The 19868-nt window shown below is 46.8% G+C and overlaps 1 protein-coding gene across 1 annotated transcript; it reads right to left on the bottom strand.

Moving 5' to 3' along the window:
* Positions 1-2621: 2621 nt before the first annotated feature.
* LOC121270403 (zinc finger protein 229-like) lies at positions 2622-11135 on the bottom strand. Its single transcript, XM_041175712.1, has 2 exons — positions 11045-11135; positions 2622-5026 (listed from the first exon to the last, which is right to left on the bottom strand). The coding sequence occupies exon 2, from the start codon at positions 4680-4682 to the stop codon at positions 3561-3563; it is 1122 nt and encodes a 373-aa protein (XP_041031646.1). The 5' UTR covers positions 4683-5026; positions 11045-11135; the 3' UTR covers positions 2622-3560.
* Positions 11136-19868: the final 8733 nt, after the last annotated feature.

The following is a 19868-nucleotide window of genomic DNA, read 5'->3' as shown; positions in this document are numbered from 1 at the left end:
GCCCTTGAAAAGGCAGTGGTGAGCTGCCTTCTTGAACCGCTGCAGTCCATGTGGTGTAGGTTCAGTTTCTTTCCTTACAGACATCAAAACGGTTTGATACGACCGAGTCTCTTGCTGGGCCATTTAAAAATAAATCACAGTGCTTTGGTAGACCAGACCAGGAAAGGACGGCAGATTTCATTCCCTAAAGGGCATGAGTGACCTAGATGGGTTTTTACAACAATCAATTTATGGTCATCATTCAACTTTTTGGTCAAGATTTTTACTGAATTTAAATTACATCATATGCCATTGTAGGATTTGAACCTAGGTCCCCAGACCATTACCAGCTGGTTTCAGGATTATTCATCCAATGACGATACTACTACACCACAGCCTCCCCCTTTAATGTTGCTAATATATAAGTTAATTCCTTTTGAAGGGCTCTCCCTCTCCTCTGTCTGCTCCATCCTTACCAACAACCACAAATGTGAGGAGCTCATGGAGCTTCTTTATCACTAAGATTGAGACAATCCTTTCACCTGCCTCTGCTACTCCCTTCCTTCCACTATGCCAATGGGCCAAACTGTCTCTAAAGCTCCCCCTTGTCCAAGCCCTGACCTCACAGTTCCTCTCCTATCTCCCATCATGCCCGGTGAGAGCTCTTCTTGTGCAGAAGTCCCACCTCCTGGTCCCTCGATTCTATTCCTGCCAAACTGCTGACCATCCATCTTTCCTGTGTTGCTGATATTGTTAACAGTGCTCCCTCTTCTGGTTATGCCCCTCTTATCCTTACCCTTCCTGAAAAAACCCTTCACCCCATCTTCCTTGCAAACTACCACACCATCTGCAACCTCCCTTTCTTCTCCAACATCCTTGAACTTGGTTTTCCCCAAATATCTATTCTTGGACCCTCCTATTTCTCATCTACATGCTGCCACTAGGTGACATCATCCAAAAACATTTTGTTAGTTTTCCCATGTACACTGACAACACCCAGTACTACCTCCTCAACATCCCTCTCCATTCCTCCACTATTACTAAATTATCAAACTGTTTACCCGACATCCAGCACTTGATGAGCAGAAATTTCTTCCAATTAAAAATTGGGAAGACCAAAGCCATTGTCTTCAGTCACCGCTACAAATTCCGTTCCCTAACTACCGAGTCCATCCCTCTCTCTGGGAACTGTCTGAGGCTGAACCACACTCTTCACAATCTTGGTGTCATATTTGATCCCAAGATGACTTTCCAGCCACATATCCACACCATCATTAATACCAGATAATTCCACCTCCGTAATGTCACCCGTCTCCACCCTACCCCAGCTCATCTGTTGCTGAAATTCTCCTCATACCCATGACTTGACTATTCTAATACATTCCTGGCCAGCCTCTCACATTCCCCCCCCCCCCCCCCCCCCCCCCCCCCCCCCCCCCCCCCCCACCGCCCCCCCCAACCCCCGGCAACAACCTGGAAATGAGATCATCCAAAACTCTGCTGCCCGTGTGTGTTCTCACCCTAAACGTAGGGCAGATGTCACAGTGATAATGTCACTAGACTAGTATTCCAGAGGCCGAGGCTTTGGATCTGGGAATGTGGGTTCAAATCCCACATTCTACCCAAACCTTCTGCAGACATTTTTAGCAAAAAATTTCCAAATAGTATTTATACATAAACAGTGACCTGAATCAGGCAGGAAATGTTTGCCTTCTTTGTGTGGAATGTCCACCTTCTCAGTTCTATGATTCGATCATATGGTGTTTATTATGAATCATTATCCTATTATAGAATCACATGATCTCATTATTGTACAGCACAGAAGGAGGCCACTTGGCTCATCGAATCTGCCCTGGCTCTTTCAAAGAGCAATCCACTTAATCCCACTCCCCCACTTTTTACCCATATCCCCGGACAAGGATTCAGCCAATCATCTGGCCCGTCAAGACACAAATTCAGTCACACTGGGGAGAAACCATGTTAATGCAGGTACAGAGGAAAGGGATTAATTACTCATTTGAGTTGGAAAGTCATCAGCGCACGCACACTGGGGAGAGGCTGTTCACCTGCTCCACGCATGGGAAGGGGTTCACTCAGTCATCCAGCCTCCAAACACACCCAAGAGTTCATACTGGAGAGGGTTTAAATGCTTCAACTGTGACAAGAGCTTTCAAAGCCAGTTCCCATTTTATAGTTTCAGTGTAAGTGAGGGATTCCCAAACTGAGGGTCGTGACCGCAATGGGGTGTGAGACAAGAATTTGGGCTCCAACTGTTTCCTGACAGCTGCGAGGCCCCTTTAAATCCTCACAGTTTTTGTTTTGTTAGTGGGTGTGGCCTAATGGACGACTCTCTGAGGCTCAATTGCTGCTGCAAAAAACACGTGAAAAGGTCAGTGTTCATTGTTTTCTGAAAAGTCGATTTCTTCAACAATCAGGATCATAATGTATTAATAATCAGGATCATAACATATTTAACAATCAACACACCGTAATATTAATAATCAGAATCCTATTGCATCAAGATGAGGATCCTATTACATCAATGCTCAGGTTCCTATTAAATTAATGATCAGAGTCCAATTACTTTAAGATTCAGGATCTCAACACATTAATAATCAAGATATTATTACATTAACATTCTGGTGGCCATTGCAGCAACAATCGGGATCTTATTGTATAAATAATCATCATCCTAATACATTAATAAACAGCATTAATTACATTAATTACAGTTCCAATCGCAATAATAATCAGCCGCCTACTGCTTCAATAACCAGAAAATTATTGCACTTATCAGGATGCTAATTAATAATCAGAATTATTTCAATTAATAATCAGAATCATATGGCATCAGGACATTGCATGTTGCCATGAAAGGAGTGGCTGAGACTTAGTAGCTTTGGTGGACAGTCAATTTTCTCCAAAATCTTGTCGAGTCCTGCCCTGCTGAGGTTGCCAAATGCTTTCCTGAGATCTGTAAGGTAAAGAGGTATATCCTGTTCTCTGCACTTCTCTTATAGCTGACGTCTGGAGAAGATCACATTCACTGTAGATCTGTCAGCTCTGTGCTTCTGGATACACTCAGTCTGCAAGTAGATGAAATCTTTAAGCATGACCCCAGCGATGACCTTCCGAGTGACACGAAGGAGTGAGATGTCCCTGTAGTTTGTTGCAATCTCCTCTGTCACCTTTGTTTTTCCAAAATGTTTGTATCACACATGTCCTGTGGAACTGATCCTGATTGTCAGCAAAGATTAATTCGCACTTTCTAATTGGAGATGTTAATCAGTGGAACCTGTCAGACACTGAATTTGCAAAGGTCAATTTAAGATTGAAGTAAAAGTTCATAATTTTATTGTAAATGAGTTCCTGTTGAGGGTTCTTGAATTAAGGGGAAAGATCACAGATGGTGTTTTTAAAAAGGGACACTACAGCCCTGAAAATCAGTGACATCTCCAGAGTATTAAACTCCAGCCAGTTATAGGGTTGTTAACATCAACAGAAACAAACCAGATATTGTCAGACTATCAGTCCTGAACGTGATTAACAGCAGCAATAGTAGCAGAATCCAATCCTTGCAGTCACTTGTGAACTCGCTGATGTCTCAGCAGGCTGCCAGGCTGAGTGAATCCCTTCCCACATACGAAGCAGGTGAATGGCTTCTCTCCGGTGTGAGTGCGTTCATGTAAATGCAGGCTGCCAGACTGAGTGAATCCCTTCCCACACGTGGAGCAGGTGAATGGCTTCTCCCCAGTGTGAGTGCGTTCATGTAATTGCAGGCTCCCAGACTGAGTGAATCCCTTCCCACACACGGAACAGGTGAACGGTCTCTCCCCAGTGTGTGTGCGTTGGTGAGCAGTGAGGGCGGATGACAGCCTGAAACTCTTCCCACATGAAGTGCAGCTGAATGGCTTTTCCCCAGTGTGAACTCGCTGGTGTGTCAGCAGGGTGGATGACTGAGCGAATCCCTTTCCACACACAGAGCAGGTGAACGGCCTCTCCCCGGTGTGAACTCGCTTATGTGAATCGAGGTCGGCTGAACGCCTGAACCTCATTCCACAGCAAGTGCAGTAAAATGGCCTCTCCCCTGTGTGAATTCGCTGGTGTGACAGCAGGGTGGATGACCGAGCAAATCCCCTTCCACACACAGAGCAGGTGAATGGCTTCTCCCCAGTGTGAACTCGCTGGTGTTCAACAAGGGCAGATGAATGCCTGAACCTCTTTCTACAGGAAGTACAGCTGAATGGCTTCTCTTCAGTGTGAATTTGTTGGTGTGACTGAAGACCAGATGAATGAGTGAATCCCTTCCCACACACAGAGCAAGTGAACAGCCTCTCCCCAGTGTGAAGTCGCTGGTGTGCAGTGAGATGGGATGACCGCCTGAACCTCTTTCCACAGTATGTGCAGCTGAAAGGCCTCTCTTCAGTGTGAATTCTCTGGTGTAACATGAGGCAGGATGTTCGAGTAAATCCCTTCCCACACACGGAACAGATGAACGGCTTCTCCCCAGTGTGACTGCGTCGATGCATTTCCAGCTGGTGTGGATAATAGAATCCTTTACCACAGTCCTCACATTTCCACGGTTTCTCCATGGTGCTGGCCCCAATGTGGCTGCGTCGATGGATTTCCAGAAGGGATGGATAATTGAATCCTTTCCCACAGTCCTCACATTTCCACGGTTTCTCCATGGTCCCCGTGTCCATGTGTCTCTCCAGGTTGGATGATTAGTTGAAGCCTCATCCACACACACAACACATGTACAGTTTCTCCCACTGTGAACAATGCGATGCTTTTTCAGGCTAACTGGTTAAAGCTCTTTCCACAGATGTGCACTGGAACACTCTCACTCGGGTGTGTGTGTGTCTCAGTGTTTTTCCAGTCACACTGATGTTTGAAATCTTTTCCCACAGACAGAACAGACAAATATTTCTCCTTCACATTTAAATGCCAATGATATTCAGGTCCAGATGCATTGAGTGGTTCTGTCAGATCTTGATGTGATGTTTGATTTGAGTATCCTGTCTGTAAATCCTCCCTTTCTAATGCCCTGTGAAAGGAGTTTACAAATGTCATCGCTGTAAGTCCAGGAGAGAAATTCAGAACTGACAGTTCTAGTTTCTGTGGAACATTTTTCATTTTTGCTTCCCATCCCACACACTCTCCCTCTTGCCTGCACAGAATCCAGTTAAGTTTCTTTCCTCCATTCCCAGTTTTCTCTCTCTCTCTTTAATCTGTCTGGGTTCAGTTCGCTACTCCCTGTTTGCAGACTGAGAGTAAAATCAATGAGTCAGTAATTTTCTTTCCAGGTCACTGGGACCCTGAAGTCCTGCCTACTCGATTGGCCTCACCAAGATGGCTGCACATGCACCCTGCTGGTTGAGCAAGCCCTGCCTTCCTCACTCAAATGGGAATCAGCAGCTGGAGTAACCAGGGCTTGTCACCAGGAAGGGAGACCCACCTCCCTGATCTGCCCAAACTGCCTATATCTTAGGCAGTCCCTCAGGATCGAGGATGACTTGCTTCCACTCTGATTTGTTGGGTTCTGTATTGGCTGATAAGTTCAATGCTTGATCTTCCGTGCCGGTCATCAAGTCCCCATCTACTCTCATCCCATTTTCCAGCACTTGGCCCATAGCCTTGTATGCTTTGGCATTTCAAGTGTTCATCTCGATACTTAAATGTTGTGAGGGTTCCTGCCTATACCATCCTTCAGGCAGTGAGTTACAGATAACCCCCACCCTCTGGGTGAAAACATTTTCCTCACATGCCCTCTAAACCTACCCCTCACCTTAAATCTATGCCCCCTGGTTACTGACCCCTCCACTTAGGAGACAAGTTTCTTCCTATCCATGCCCCTCATAAATTTGTACAGCTCAATCAGGTCCCCCCTCAGCCTTCTCTGCTCTAAGGAAAATAATCCCCGCCTATCTTCGTAGCTGAAATGCTCCAGCCCAGGCAATGTCCCAGTGAATCTCCTCTGCATTCTCTCCAGTGCAATCACATCATTCTCTAAAGCTTTTCCGCTGTCCTCCTGGGAGTCTCCTGCTGTGACTGAGTCCCGAGTAGAACAATTGCTTTGGGAGTCTGGTGTCCAGAATACCAACAAATGTCCCACCCAGCAGAGCTGGTATTGAGTGATCGGCCCCTCAATGCCGGGCAAGGTGGCTTGGGAGAGGACATTGCTGTTGGACTGCCTTTCTTGCCACTTGATTTGGAGGATCTTGTGCAGGCATCGCTGGTGGGACGTCTCCAGTGTTCTGAGGTGCGTAATGTAGATTGTCCAAGTCTCTGAAGCCTTTAGGAGCACAGAGATCACTGCTGCCCAGTAAACCAGGACCCGAGTCTCAGGTTTGACATCCTGGTCCTCAGATAGTCTGTTCTTCATTTTCACAGAATCACAGAGTGCAGAAGAGGCCCTTCGGCCCATTGAGTCTGCACCGACATGTGAGAAACACCTGATCTACCCACCTAATCCCATTTACCAGCACTTGGCCCATAGCCTTGAATGTTATGACATGCCAAGTGCTCATCCAGGTACTTTTTAAAGGATGTGAGGCAACCCACCTCCACCACCCTCCCAGGTAGTGCATTCCAAACCGTCACCACCCTCTCGGTAAAAAGGTTTTTCCTCAGATCACCCCTAAACCTCCTGCCCTTCACCTTGAACGTATGTCCCCTTCTGACTGACCCTTCAATTAAGGGGAACAGCTGCTCCCTATTCACCCTGTCCATGTTCCTCATAATCTTGTACACCTCGATCCAGTCGCCTCTCAGTCTTCCCTGCTCCAACAAAAACAACCCAAGTCTATCCAACCTCTCTTCATAACTTAAATGTTTCATCCCAGGCAACATCCTGGTGAATCGCCTCTGCACCCCCTCCAGTGCAATCACATCCTTCCTATAATATGGCGACCAGAACTACACACAGTGCTCCAGCTGTGGCCTCACCAATTGTTCTATATAAGTCCAACATGACCTCCCTACTTTTGTAATCTATGCCTCGATTGATAAAGGCAAGTGTCCCATATGCCTTTTTCACCACCCCACTAACATACCCCTCCACCTTCAGAGCTCTATGGACATACACGCCTCAGAACTTCCTGTAATGCCGTTCATTGAATACTTCCTTATCAAATTACTCCTTTCAAAATGTATCATCTCACACTTTTCAGTGTTAAATTCCATCTGCCACTTATCTGCTCATTCGACCATTCTGTCTATATCTTCCTGTCACTCAAGACACTCAACTTCACTGTTAACTACTCGGCCAATCTTTGCGTCATCCGCAAATTTACTAATCCTAGCCCCGACATAGTCATCTATGTTGTTTATATAAATTATGAATAATTAGCAACCCAGCACAGATCCCTGTGGTAAGCCATTGGACTTTGGCTTCCAGTCACTAAAGCAGCCTTCTGTCATCATCTGTCTCCTACAACTAAGCCAATTTTGAATCTACCTTATCAAATTACCCTGTATCCCATGTGCATTTGCCTTCTTTATAAGTGTCCCATGTGGGACCTTGTCAAAAGCTTTGCTGAAATCCATATAAACTACATCACCTGCACTACCCTCATCTACACACCTGGTCACCTCTTGAAAATTCAATCAAATTTGTTCGGCATGACCTCCATCTGACAAAGCCATGCTGACTATCCGTGATCAAACCTTGCCTCTCCGAGCGCAGATAGATTCTCTCCTTCAGAAATGTCTCCAATAGTTTCCCTGCCATTGATGTGAGACTCACTGGCCTGCAGTTCCCCGGTTTATCTCTACAACCCTTCTAAAATAGTGGAAACACATTCGATGTTCTCCACCCACCCCCTACCAACACCCCCCCACCACCACACCCCCTCCTCCCCCCAACCCCCGAACACCGACCAGAAAGCAATTTAAAATTTGGGTCCGATCCCCTGCGATCTCCTCCTGGGACACAAATCAATGCCTTGTCATTCCTTTTCTCAATTTTCTCAAGAACCTCGCAGTCTCTCTCCCCAAATTCCATACTTTCATCCTCATTCTCTTGGGTGAAGACAGATGTGAAGTATTCATTCAATACTCTACCGATTGCCTCTGGCTCCACCTATAGATTGCCCCCTTGGTCCCTAATGGGCCCTACTCTTTCCATTGATATACTTATAGAATATCTTGGGATTTTCCCTACTTTTACCAGCCAGAGCTTTCTCATATCCCCTCTTTGCTCTCCTAATTGCTTTCTTAAGCTCCACCCTGCACTTTCTGTGCTCCATTAATGCCTCCGCTGATTTGCTTCCCTTGTACCTGCTAAAAGCCTCTCTTTCCCTTCTCATCGTACCCTATAAATCTCTGGTCATCCTTGGTTTTCTGGACTTGTTACTCCTTCCTATCACACTCGAGGGAACATGTTGAGCCTGTACCCTCCCCATTTCCTTTTTGAACATCCCCCACTGCTCCTCTGTAGATTTCCTCACAAGTAGCTGTTCCCAGTCTACCTTGGCCAGATCCTGCCTTATTTTACTAGAATCCACTCTCCCCCAATCCAAAACATTTTTTTGCAACTTGTCTATTTCTTTGTCCATAACAAGCTTAAATTGTACCGTTGCATCTGTTCTGATGATGCCACTTTCCAAAACAGTTCCTCTGACATGTCTTCCTTCTTCCTTAACCAAGGTTTTCCACCCACCATGGTTGACAGGGCCCTCAATTGTGTCCGGCCCATCTCCCGCACATCCGCCCTCACACCTTCCTCTCCCTCCCAGAACCATGATAGGGTTCTCCTTGTCCTCATTTATCACGCCACCAGCCTCTGCATTCAAAGGATCATCTTCCGCCATTTCCATCAACTCCAGCATGATGTCACCACCAAACACATCTTCCCTTCACCGCCGCCCCCTCCCACCCCCCCCAACCTCCACATCGGCATTCCGCAGGGACCGTTCCCTCCGGGACACCCTGGTCCACTCCTCCATTACCCCCTACACCTCAACCCCCTCCCACGGCACCTTCCCATGCAATCGCTGAAGGTGCAACACCTGCCCCTTTACTTCCCCCCTCCTCACAGTCCAAGGGCCCCAATACTCCTTTCAAGTGAAGTAACACTTCACTTGCTGCTCCCAATGTGGTCTCCTCTACATATGAGACCCCAAATGCAGTCTGTCCTCAAGCATGACCCAGACTTCCCTGTCGCTTGCCATTTCAACACACCACCCTGCTCTCATGCCCACATGTCTGTCCTTGGCCTGCTGCAATGTTCCAGTGAAGCTCAACGCAAACTGGAGGAACAGCACTTCATCTTCCGACTAGGCACTTTACAGCCTTCCGGACTTAACACTGAGTTCAACAACTTCAGATCGTGAACTGTCTCCTCCATCCCCACCCCCCTTTCTGATCCCCCTTTTTCCAATAATTTATCATTTTAAAAATATATTCTTCTTTCCCACCGATTTCCATTATTTTAAAATTTATTTCCATCTATTGTTTTATCTCCACTTTTCAGCCTATTTCGATCCCTTCGTACCATGTTGTGGTCGCTGTCATTAAAACCCCCCACCACCACCACCTCAGCCACCTGTCTGGCTTCATTCCCCAGAATTAGGTCCAGCACTGCACTGTCCCTTGTTGGACTCTCTACATATTGAACTAAAAAGTTCTCCTTTACACATTTCAAGAAATCCACTCCATCCAAAACAGCCACTATGTCTATCCCAACTAATGTTGGGAAAGTTGAAATCACGGAATATAATTACCCTATTGTTATTGGTTTTGCACACCTCTGCAAATTGTGCACATATTTGCTCCTCAATTTCTCACTGACTATCTGGGGGTCTATAATAAACACCTAACAATGTGGCTGCCCTTTTTTCATTCCTAAGGTCTACCCACAAAGCTTCATTCAATGCCCCCTCCAAATATCATCTCTCCTTACTGCAGTAACTGACTCCTTAACTAATAATGCAACGCTCTCTCCTCTTTTACCCCCCTCTCCTGTCTCACCTGAAGATTCTGTATCCCAGAATGTTGAGCTGCCAATCCTGCTCCTCTCTCAACCACATCTCAGTGATGGCCACTATATCACAATTCCACGTGTCAATCCTCACCCCTAACTCATCCGTTTTACCTGTAATACTGCTAGCATTAAAGGAAAATCCATCCAGCCTTGCCTTACTCCCTTGAAACTTAATGCAACTGTACTCCCTCTGTCTTGATTGTTTTACTGTATTATGATGTGCCCCTATTCTGTTAACATTCTGTGTCCCCTCCCCACTGCTGAATTAGTTTAAACTCCTCCCAACAACACTAGCAAACCCTCCCGCAAAGATGTTAATCACGCTCTGGTTCAGATGTAGACCGCCCTGCTTGTACAGGTCCCACCTTCCCCAGAAACGGTCCCAGTGATCCAGGAATCTAAAACCCTCCCTCCTGCACCTACTCTTAAGCCACGTATTCATCTGCGCAATTCTCCTAGTTCTATGCCTGTTAGCACGTGGCACTGGAAGTAATCCAGAGATTACACTCCGAGAGGTCCTGCTTTTTAGTCTACTGCCCAACTCCTTGAATTTTTGATGCAAGACCTCATCCCTTCTTCAGGCATCAGGTAGATGCCTGATTTCTACATTAAATCCATCCACGTGCCTTGATTCCATAACCCTCAATACTCTTGACTCACAAATGTCCAGCAATCTCAGTTTTTAAATTGTTCACTAATGAAATCTCAACTGAATTCCAGATTTCCGCCATATGTTCTGTGAAGTGATTTCTGACATTGTCCTGAACAGCCTAATCTCAGTTACACAAATAAATATCACTGATTTGTATATTTAAATTGTAACAATTATTTTACTCTTAGCTAGTTATGCAACAAAATTGCAAAGAAACACAATAATTTTAGTAAAATACGGTGAATGCTGGAAATCCGAAATAAAAACAGAAAGTTCTGGAAATCCTCAGCAGGTTTGGCAGCTTCTGTGAAGAGAGAGAAACAGATTTAACATTTCCAATCCAATATGATTCTTCTTCAGAACTGAGTATTTCCAGCATTCTGATTTCATTTTAAACACATAATTGATGTAAACTTTATTGTCCTTACAGGTATCTGGATGTAAATCTGATTTCAGACCTTCCTCTGAACAGTTTTCAAACTGACTCCAGCTCATTGTCCTTCACTAAAGACCCGGATGGAAAACCCTCAGTACAAGATGGCGGCGGCCGGTTGCCCGGGTAACCCGGGGCTGTCACCGGGGAGGAAGCCCCGTCCTCACGCCACTCTTCCCTCACCAAGGTGGCCGCAACGCACCCCGCTCCCTGAACAAAAAATAAAAACAAAAAAACTTTGTTTCCGCTCCCTGAACAAGACCGGCTTTCCTCTCCCAAGATGGCGACGGCCGGTGAGCCCGCTCCCAGTGCGCAGGTGCAGTGTGGGTGTGCGCTCTGAGCATGCTCAGTGTCAGTCATGGTGACAGAGTGAGGAGGAACGGACGGGGTTCGGGAGGCGGGAGGAGATTGTGAGCACAGGGTAGGAATGGACACCGAGGCTGGACTGGGAACTGGATCAACTTCTGGGGTAGGCCCCAGGCCCCGTGTTTACCCCGCGATGACAGGCCCGGGGGGAGGGAGCGATGGAGCCGGCGGCTGGACGGGGAGGGTTTGGAAACACTTTGTGGATCCGCAAACCCTGAGGAATAATTATCAGCTCCTGGTTTGCAGGGCCAGGCCCTGGTTAACGGCCGCCATCCTGGGTCAGCGAGTGGAGGATGGTTCACATCAGAGGATGGGGGAGGGGGGACAATAAATAAGAGGTTACACTTTGGGCTCAAACCAATGAGGAATCTGATCTGTGGGAAGGAAGGAAACCCTGGGAGGTGGGCGGGGAGGATTCAGAAACACCCGCTGGAGGCCCCAAACCCCCAATAAGACTCATTGATTTTATTGTCAATCTGCAGACAGGAGCTGGAGAACTGAACCCAGGCAGAGGAGAGGGAGGGAGAAAACTGGGAGTGGAGGAAAGAAATGGTGGAGATGGTGAGATGGGTTTGGATTTCAGCCCAGGGAGGAGGGAGAGTGTGTGGGATGGGGATTTACAGCTTTGGGGGAACAAGAGAGGAATAAATGTTCCATCGAAACTAGAATTGCACGTTCTGAATTTGTAACCTGCACTGACAGTGATGACTTTTGTAATCACATTTTACAGGGTATCAGAAGTGGAATATTTACAGACAGGAAACTCAAATCATTCTTCACATCCAAGATTTAAAAGTCACACCATTCATAAGCACCTGAATCTCATTAGCCTTTGCATGTGGAAGGAGAAATGTTTGTCTATTCTTTCTGTGGGAAAATATTTCAAACATCTGTGTGACTGGAAAAGCAGTGAGACACACCAACCAGAGTGTGTGTGTTCCAGTGTATTGAATGTAGAAACAGCTATAACCAGTTACACAGCCTAAAAAATCTCCACACTATTGACAGTGAGTAGAAACCATAAACGTATTCTTTACAAAGAGGGTTTCAACTGATCATCCAACCTGGAGACACATGAAGATACGCACACCACAGAGAAACTGTGGAAATTTGGGGACTGTGGGAAGGGATTCAGTTACCCATCTGAATTGGATATTCATCAACACAGTCGTACCAGAGAGAGGCCATTCACCTGCTCTGAGCATGAGAAGGGATTTGCTCTCTCATCCAGTCTATATACACTGTGTTCATACTGGCGAGAGGCCATTGACCTGCCTCGAATGTGGGAATGGATGTAATGCTTTATCAAACCTCCTGATTCACCAACAGATTCACTCTGATCAGAGACCTTTTCAATGTTCTGCCTGTGAGAAGAGCTTTTAAAACACAAAGGACCTGCAGAGACACCAACACACTCACATGAGGGGGAGGCCTTTCCTCTGCTCCGTGTGTGGGAAAGGATGCACACAATCATCCCACCTTCTGAGACACCAACTTGTTCACTCTGATCAACGACCTTTTCAATGTTCTCACTGTTGGATGGGTTTTAAAGGTGAAAATGATTTACAAGCCCATCAACGCACTCACACTGAGGAGAAACCATTCATCTGCCCACTGTGTGAGAAGCGATTCAGACTTTTATCCCACCTGCTGACACACCAACACGTTCACTCTGATAAAAGACCATTTCAATGTTCTGACTGTGCGAAGAGCTTTCAAAGCAAACAGGATCTAGTGACACACCAGCGAATTCACACAGGGGAGAGGCCATTCACCTGCTCCGTGTGTGGGATAGGATTCACCCATTCATCCCAGCATCTGAGAAACCAGCAAGTTCACACTGGCGAGAGGCCATTCATTTGCTCTGCGTGTGGGAAGGGGTTCACTAATTCACCCCACCTTCTGATACATGAGCGAATTCACACTGGGGAGAGACCGTTCACTTGCTCCATGTGTGGGAAGGGGTTCACTCAGACATCCCAGCTCACTGTACATCAACTTGTTCACACTGATCACAGACCTTTTAAATGTCCTGACTGTGAGAAGAGCTTTAAGAGCACAAAGGACCTGCTGAGACACCAGCAAACTCACACAGGAGAGACGTCATTCACCTGCTCCACATGTGGGAAGAGATTCACTCAGTCATTCCACCTGCTGAGACACCAGCAGGTTCACACTAGAGAGAGGTCATTCACCTGCTCCACATTTGGGAAGAGATTTGCTCAGTCATCCAATCTGCTGAGACACCAGTGAGTTCACAAGTGACTGCAAGGGTTATATTCTGCTGTTATTGCTGCTGTTCATCACATCCAGGATTGAACCAAGAGAATTCTGTTGTTAAGGAGGCTGGAGTGGGGCACTTCGATCAGGCAGGGTCAACATGGTATTGTGCAAAGGAAATCATGTTTGACTAATTTATTGGAGGTCTTTGAGGAAGTAACAATCAATGTAGATAAAGGAGGACCTGTGGATGTGATGTATTTAGACTTCCAAAACGCAATTGACAAGGTACCAAATCAAAGGTTACTGCACAAAATAAGAGCTCATCATGTTGGGGTAACATATTAGCTTGGATAGAGATTGGTTGGCTAACAGGAAACAGAGAGAAGGGATAAGTGGGTCATTTTTGAGTTGACAAGATGTAACCTGTGGTTTGCCACAGAAATCAGCATCAGGGCCTCAACTATTTACAATTTATATTAATGACTTGGATGACTGGATCAAATGTATAGTTGCTAAATTTGCTGATGATGCAAAGATAGGTTGGAAAGTAAGTTGTTTATCACCATAAGGAATCTGCAAAGGGATATAGACAGGTTAAGTGAATGGGCAAAATATTTGGCAGATGGAGTATAATGTGGGAAAATGTGAACTTGTCCACTTTGGAGGAGGAATAAAAAAGCAGCATGTTATTGAAATGGGGAGAAATTACAGAATTGAAAGGTACAGAGGGATCTGGATGGCCTGGTTCATGAATCAGGAAAGGTTAGTATGCAGGTACAGTAAGTGATAAGGAAGGCAAATGGAATATTGTCATTTATTGCTCAGGCATGTTTTGCTACAGGGTTTTCATAAGACCACATCTAGAATACTGTGTACAGTTTTGGCCTCCTTATTTAAGAAAGGGTATAATTGCATCTGAAGCAGTTCAGAGAAGGTTCACTCAACTGATTCTGGGAATGGGAGGGGATTATGTTATGAGGAAAGGTTGGACAGGTTGGGCCAGTATCCACTGGAATTGAGAAGAATGAAAGGTGATCTTACTGAAACATAAAATCCTGAGCGGACTTGACAGGGTGGATGTTGATTGTGGAGAGGCTAGAACTAGCGCACAGTTTAAAAATAAGAGGTCTCTCATTTCGAAGATAAGGAGAATTCTTTTTCTCTCAGTGGTTCGTAAGTCTGTGAAACTCTCTTCCCCAGAGAGTGGTGGAGGCAGGGTCATTGAATATTTTAAAATCTGAGTTTGATAGATTCTTGATTGACAAGGGATTCAAAGGTTATCAGGGGTAGGCAGGGAAGTGGAGTTGAGGGCACATTCAGCTCAGTCATGATCCTGTTGAATGGTGGAGCAAGTTCAAGGGGCTGAATGGCCTAATCCTACTCCTAATTCATATGTTCATATTCTGACAGTTGGGGTTTGTTTCTGCTGATGTTAATTTCCCTTATTACTGGGCTGGAGCTTAATATTCTGGATATAAATCACATAAATCTTCATGAGAAACCAATTGATTAGCCAGAGTCTAATTGAATGACGAGCAGGCTTGAAGGACTGAATGACCAACTCCAGTTCTTGTGCAGTTTCTGCCTAGACTTCTCCCCCTCTCTAACTCTGCTCCAGTGCCGGTTTCTGCTGAAGTGTCTTCTCCCCAGTTCTCCCATGACTTTCCATTTATCAGCTGGTGTTTGAGCCCCAAGTTTATTAGGGACAGGATAAGGTCATTTACCCACTCGAGCCTGTTCTCTTGTTCCTTGAGGTCATGGCTGATCTGTGACCTCACTCCATTTCCTCAGATGTTATTTTAACCCTGGCTTCCCCAGTTTGTCACAATGTGATTGAAAAATAACTTTCCTTTACATCACACCTTTAGGGTAGGAGAGTGTCTCATGGTGAATCTCAGAAGCATAAACTGACAAATCAGACAAAACCTGACACTGATCCAAAGAAGAGGACATTAAGAGGGCTGACTAAAGGCTTGGTAAAAGATATACATGTTTAAGAGGCTCTTAAAGGGGGAGAGCTGTGGACCGGCAGAGGGGGATAGGGAAGGAAGTCCAGGGTTAAGGCCGATGAATGAAGGCATGGCCAATGGGATGGAGAGAGTGAGGGATGTGTAAGAGGCCAGAGATGGCGGGATGCAGAGTTCTCTGAGGGTTGTATGGCTGGAGAATGTTACAGACATAGGGAGGGGGTGTGGAACTGAAGGGATTTGAACAGGAGATTAGAATTTGAAAATGGAGGCATTGGTGGAGCTGGAGCCTTTGTAGGTCAGTGAGCACAGTCATGCTGGGGGAGTGGGACTTGAGGACGGTCGGGGTAAAGGGCAGCACAGTCGTGATGCGTGAGTGGGACTTGGGGATGGTCGGGGTAAAGGGCAGCACAGTCGTGATGCATGAGTGGGACTTGGGGACGGTCGGGATAAAGGGCAACACAGTCGTGATGGGGGAGTGAGCTCTGAAGAAGAGTCATACTGACTCAAATCTTGAACTCTGTTTCTCTCTCCACAAAACTTGTCGCGCCCCTAGCCAAGCTGCTCCAGTACAGCAACAACACTGGCATCTACCCAGCTATGTGGAAAATTGCCCAGGTATGTCCTATACACAAAAAGCAGGTCAAATCCAACCAGGCCAATTACCACCCCATCAGCCTACTCTCGATCATCAGTGAAGTAATGGAAGGGGTTATCAACAGTGATATCAAGCAGCACTTGCTGAGCAACAACCTGCTCACTGACGCTCAGTTTGGGTTCCACCAGGGCCACTCAGCTCCTGACCTCAAGGTTCAAACATGGACAAAAGAGCTGAACTCCAGAAGTGAGGTGAGAGTGACTGACCTTGACATCAAGGCAGCATTTGACAGAGTGTAGCATCAAGGAGCCCGAGAAAAACTGGAGTCAATGGGAATAGGGGGGAAAACTCTTCACTGGTTGGAGTCACACCTAGCACAAAGGAAGATGGCTGTGGTTGTTGGAGGTCAGTCATTCAGCTCCAGGACATCACCGCAGGAGTTCCTCGGGGGAGCGTCCTCAGCTCAACCATCTTCAGCTGCTTCATCAATGACCTTCCTTCCATCATAAGGTCAGAATTGGGGATGTTGGCTGATGATTGCAAGATGTTCAGCACCATTTGCAACTCCTCAGATACTGAAGCAGTCCATTTTCAAATGCAGCAAGACCTGGATAATATCCAGGCTTGGGCTGACAAGTGGCAAGTAACATTCGTGCCACACAAGTGCCAGGCAATGACTATCTCCAACATGAGAGAATCCAACCATCGCCCCTTGATGTTCAATGGCATGTTCAATGGCATTACCATAACTGAATCCCCACTATCAATACCCTGGGGGTGACCATTGACCAGGAACTGAACTGGACTACCCATATAAATACCGTGGCGGCAAGAGCAGGTCAGAGGCTAGGAATCGTGCGATGAGTAACCACCTCCAGACTCCCCAAAGCCTATCCACCATCTAAAGGCACAAGTCAAGAGCGTGATGGAATACTCCCCACTTGCATGGATGAGTGCAGCTCCCACAACACTCAAGAAGCTTGACACCATCCAGGACAAAGTGGCCCGCTTGATTGGCTCCACATCCACATACATTTATTCCCTCCAGCAGAGACGCACAGAAGTAGCAGTGTGTACCATCTACAAGATGCACTGCAGGAACTCACCAAGGCTCCTTAGAGAGCACCTTCCAAACCCTAGACCACGACCATCTGGAAGAACAAAGGGCAGCAGATAGATAAGAACACCACCACCTGGATGCTCCCCTCCAAGTCACTCACCATTGTGACTTGGAAATATATCGTTCCTTCACTGTTGCTGGGTCAAAATCCTGGATCTCCCTTCCTAACAGCAATGTGGATGTACCTATACCAGATGGACTGCAGTGGTTGAAGAAGGCAGCTGACCAGCACCATCTCAAGGGCAACCAGGGATGGGTAATAAATGCTGGCCCAGCCAGCGAAGCTCACATCCCATGAATGAATTTAAAACAAGATGCCGTCAGACCTGCTGATTTTTTCCAGCAGTTTCTGTTTTTATTTCAGATTTCCAGCATCCACAGTGTTTTGCTTGTATGTTCTGTGTTCCTTGGACTTGAAGAAGAAAAGATGGGAGAGTGATAAGGGGTAGGAGAGAGTCTGGGTTTAACTGAGGGCAAAGGCATCAGAGGTTGTGGGAGTGGCTTGAGCAGATCACCAGTTGTAGAAGTATTGTGACAGAAGTATTGTGACAAATAGATGGCCGATGGTGAGACCATTGTGAGTTTGAAACAGTTGCTTTAAGTGACTTAGGGAGAGTTTTTCTGAGTGGATACAGAAGGACAGGGAATGTGAGGGACACAAGGAAGCAAAGAGAGATGGCCTTGCCGGTGAGTGAGAGAATGACAAAGTCGTGGTGATAGCTGGGGTTTTTCTGCTTTTCCCCAAATTTCCTGGGTTTTTTTAAGTAAAGAAAAGCTGTTAGATTTAAATAAACCCCAACATGACCATGGAGGAAGCCTCGCCCTCAGTCCCCATTCCCTCACCAAGATGGCCACTCATGCGCCCGGCTCCCTGAACAAGACCTGCCTTCCTCACCCAAGATGGCGGAGGCTGGTGAGCCCGTTCCCAGTACGCAGGTGCAGTGTGGGTGTGCGCTCTGAGCATGCTCAGGGTCAGTCATGATGACAGAGTGAGGAGGAGCGGACAATTCGGGAGGCGGGAGGAGATTGTGAGCACAGGGTAGGAATGGAAACCGCAGCTGGACTGGGAACTGGATCAACTTCTGGGGTAGGCCCCAGGCCGTGTTTACCCCACAGTGACAATCCCGGGATGGGGGGGGAGGGAGCGATGGAGCCGGCGGCTGGACGGGGAGGATTTGGAAACACCTCGTGGGGCCGCAAACCCTGAGGAATAATTATCAGCTCCTGGTTTGCAGCTGCGGGGCTTCTCCCTCCCGGGAAAAGGCCCAGGTTAACGGCCGCCATCCTGGGTCAGGGAGTGGAGGATGGTTCACATCAGAGGATGGGGGAGGGGGGACAATAAATAAGAGGTTACACTTTGGGGTCAAATCAATGCGGAATCTGATCTGTGGGAATGAAGGAAACCCTGGGAGGTGGGCGGGGAGGATTCAGAAACACCCGCTGGAGGACCCAAACCCCCAATAAGACTCTTTGATTTTATTGTCAGTCTGCAGACAGGAGCTGGAGAACTGAACCCAGGCAGAGGAGAGGGAGGGAGAAAACTGGGAGTGGAGGAAAGAAATGGTGAGATGGGTTTGGATTTCAGCCCAGGGAGGAGGGAGAGTGTGTGGGACGAGAATTTACAGCTTTGGGGGAACAAGAGAGGAAAATATGTTCCATCGAAAATAGAATTGTCTTTTCTGAATTTCTGTCCTGGATTGACAGCGATGACTTTTGCAAACTCCTTTTACAGGTTAGATGAGGGTTTGCAGATGGGAAACTCGAACAAAACATCACGTCAAGATCTGACAGAGTCACTCAATTCATTTGAACCTGAGCATCATCGGCCTTCGAATGTGGAAGGATCAATGTTTGTCTCTTCAGTCTGGGGGGGCAGATTTCAAACATTTGTGTGAATAGAAAAGCAGCAAGACACACACACTCAAGTGAGAGTGTTCCAGTGCACTGACTGTGGAAAGATCTTTAACCGGTTACACAGCCTGAGAAAGCATCACATTGTTTGCAGTGGGGAGAAACCATAAAAGTGTTCTTTGTGTGGATGAGACTTGCACTGATCATCCAGCCTCAAGAAACACAAGGACACCGGCACAATGGGGAAACCATGGAGACTGTGGGAAAGGATTCAAATGTGCATCCACGCTTGAAACTCATCGACGCAGTCACACAGGGGAGAAACCATTCACCTGCTCTGTGTGCGGGAAGGGATTCATAGAATTATCCGGTCTCCAGTCACACCAACTCATTCACACTCAGGAGAAGCCATTCAGCTGCACTTTCTGTGGAAAGAGCTTCAGGCAGTCAGGCACTCTCATTACACACTGGCGAGTTCACACAGGGGAAAGGCCATTCACCTGCTCTGTCTGTGGGAAGAGATTCACTAAGTCATCCAACCTGCTGACACACCAGCAAGTTCACACCGGGGAGAGGCCGTTCACCTGCACTGTGTGTAGGGAGGGATCCACACGGTCATCCCACCTGCTGATGTACCAGCAAGTTCACACTGGGGAGAGACCTTTCATCTGCTCCGTGTATGGAAAAGGATTTA

Source organism: Carcharodon carcharias, chromosome 27 (assembly GCF_017639515.1).
Source record: "Carcharodon carcharias isolate sCarCar2 chromosome 27, sCarCar2.pri, whole genome shotgun sequence".
In the NCBI taxonomy this organism is placed as follows: domain Eukaryota; kingdom Metazoa; phylum Chordata; class Chondrichthyes; order Lamniformes; family Lamnidae; genus Carcharodon; species Carcharodon carcharias.
Note: the sequence above shows the minus strand (reverse complement) of the source record. Positions and strands in the feature narration are given on the sequence as shown.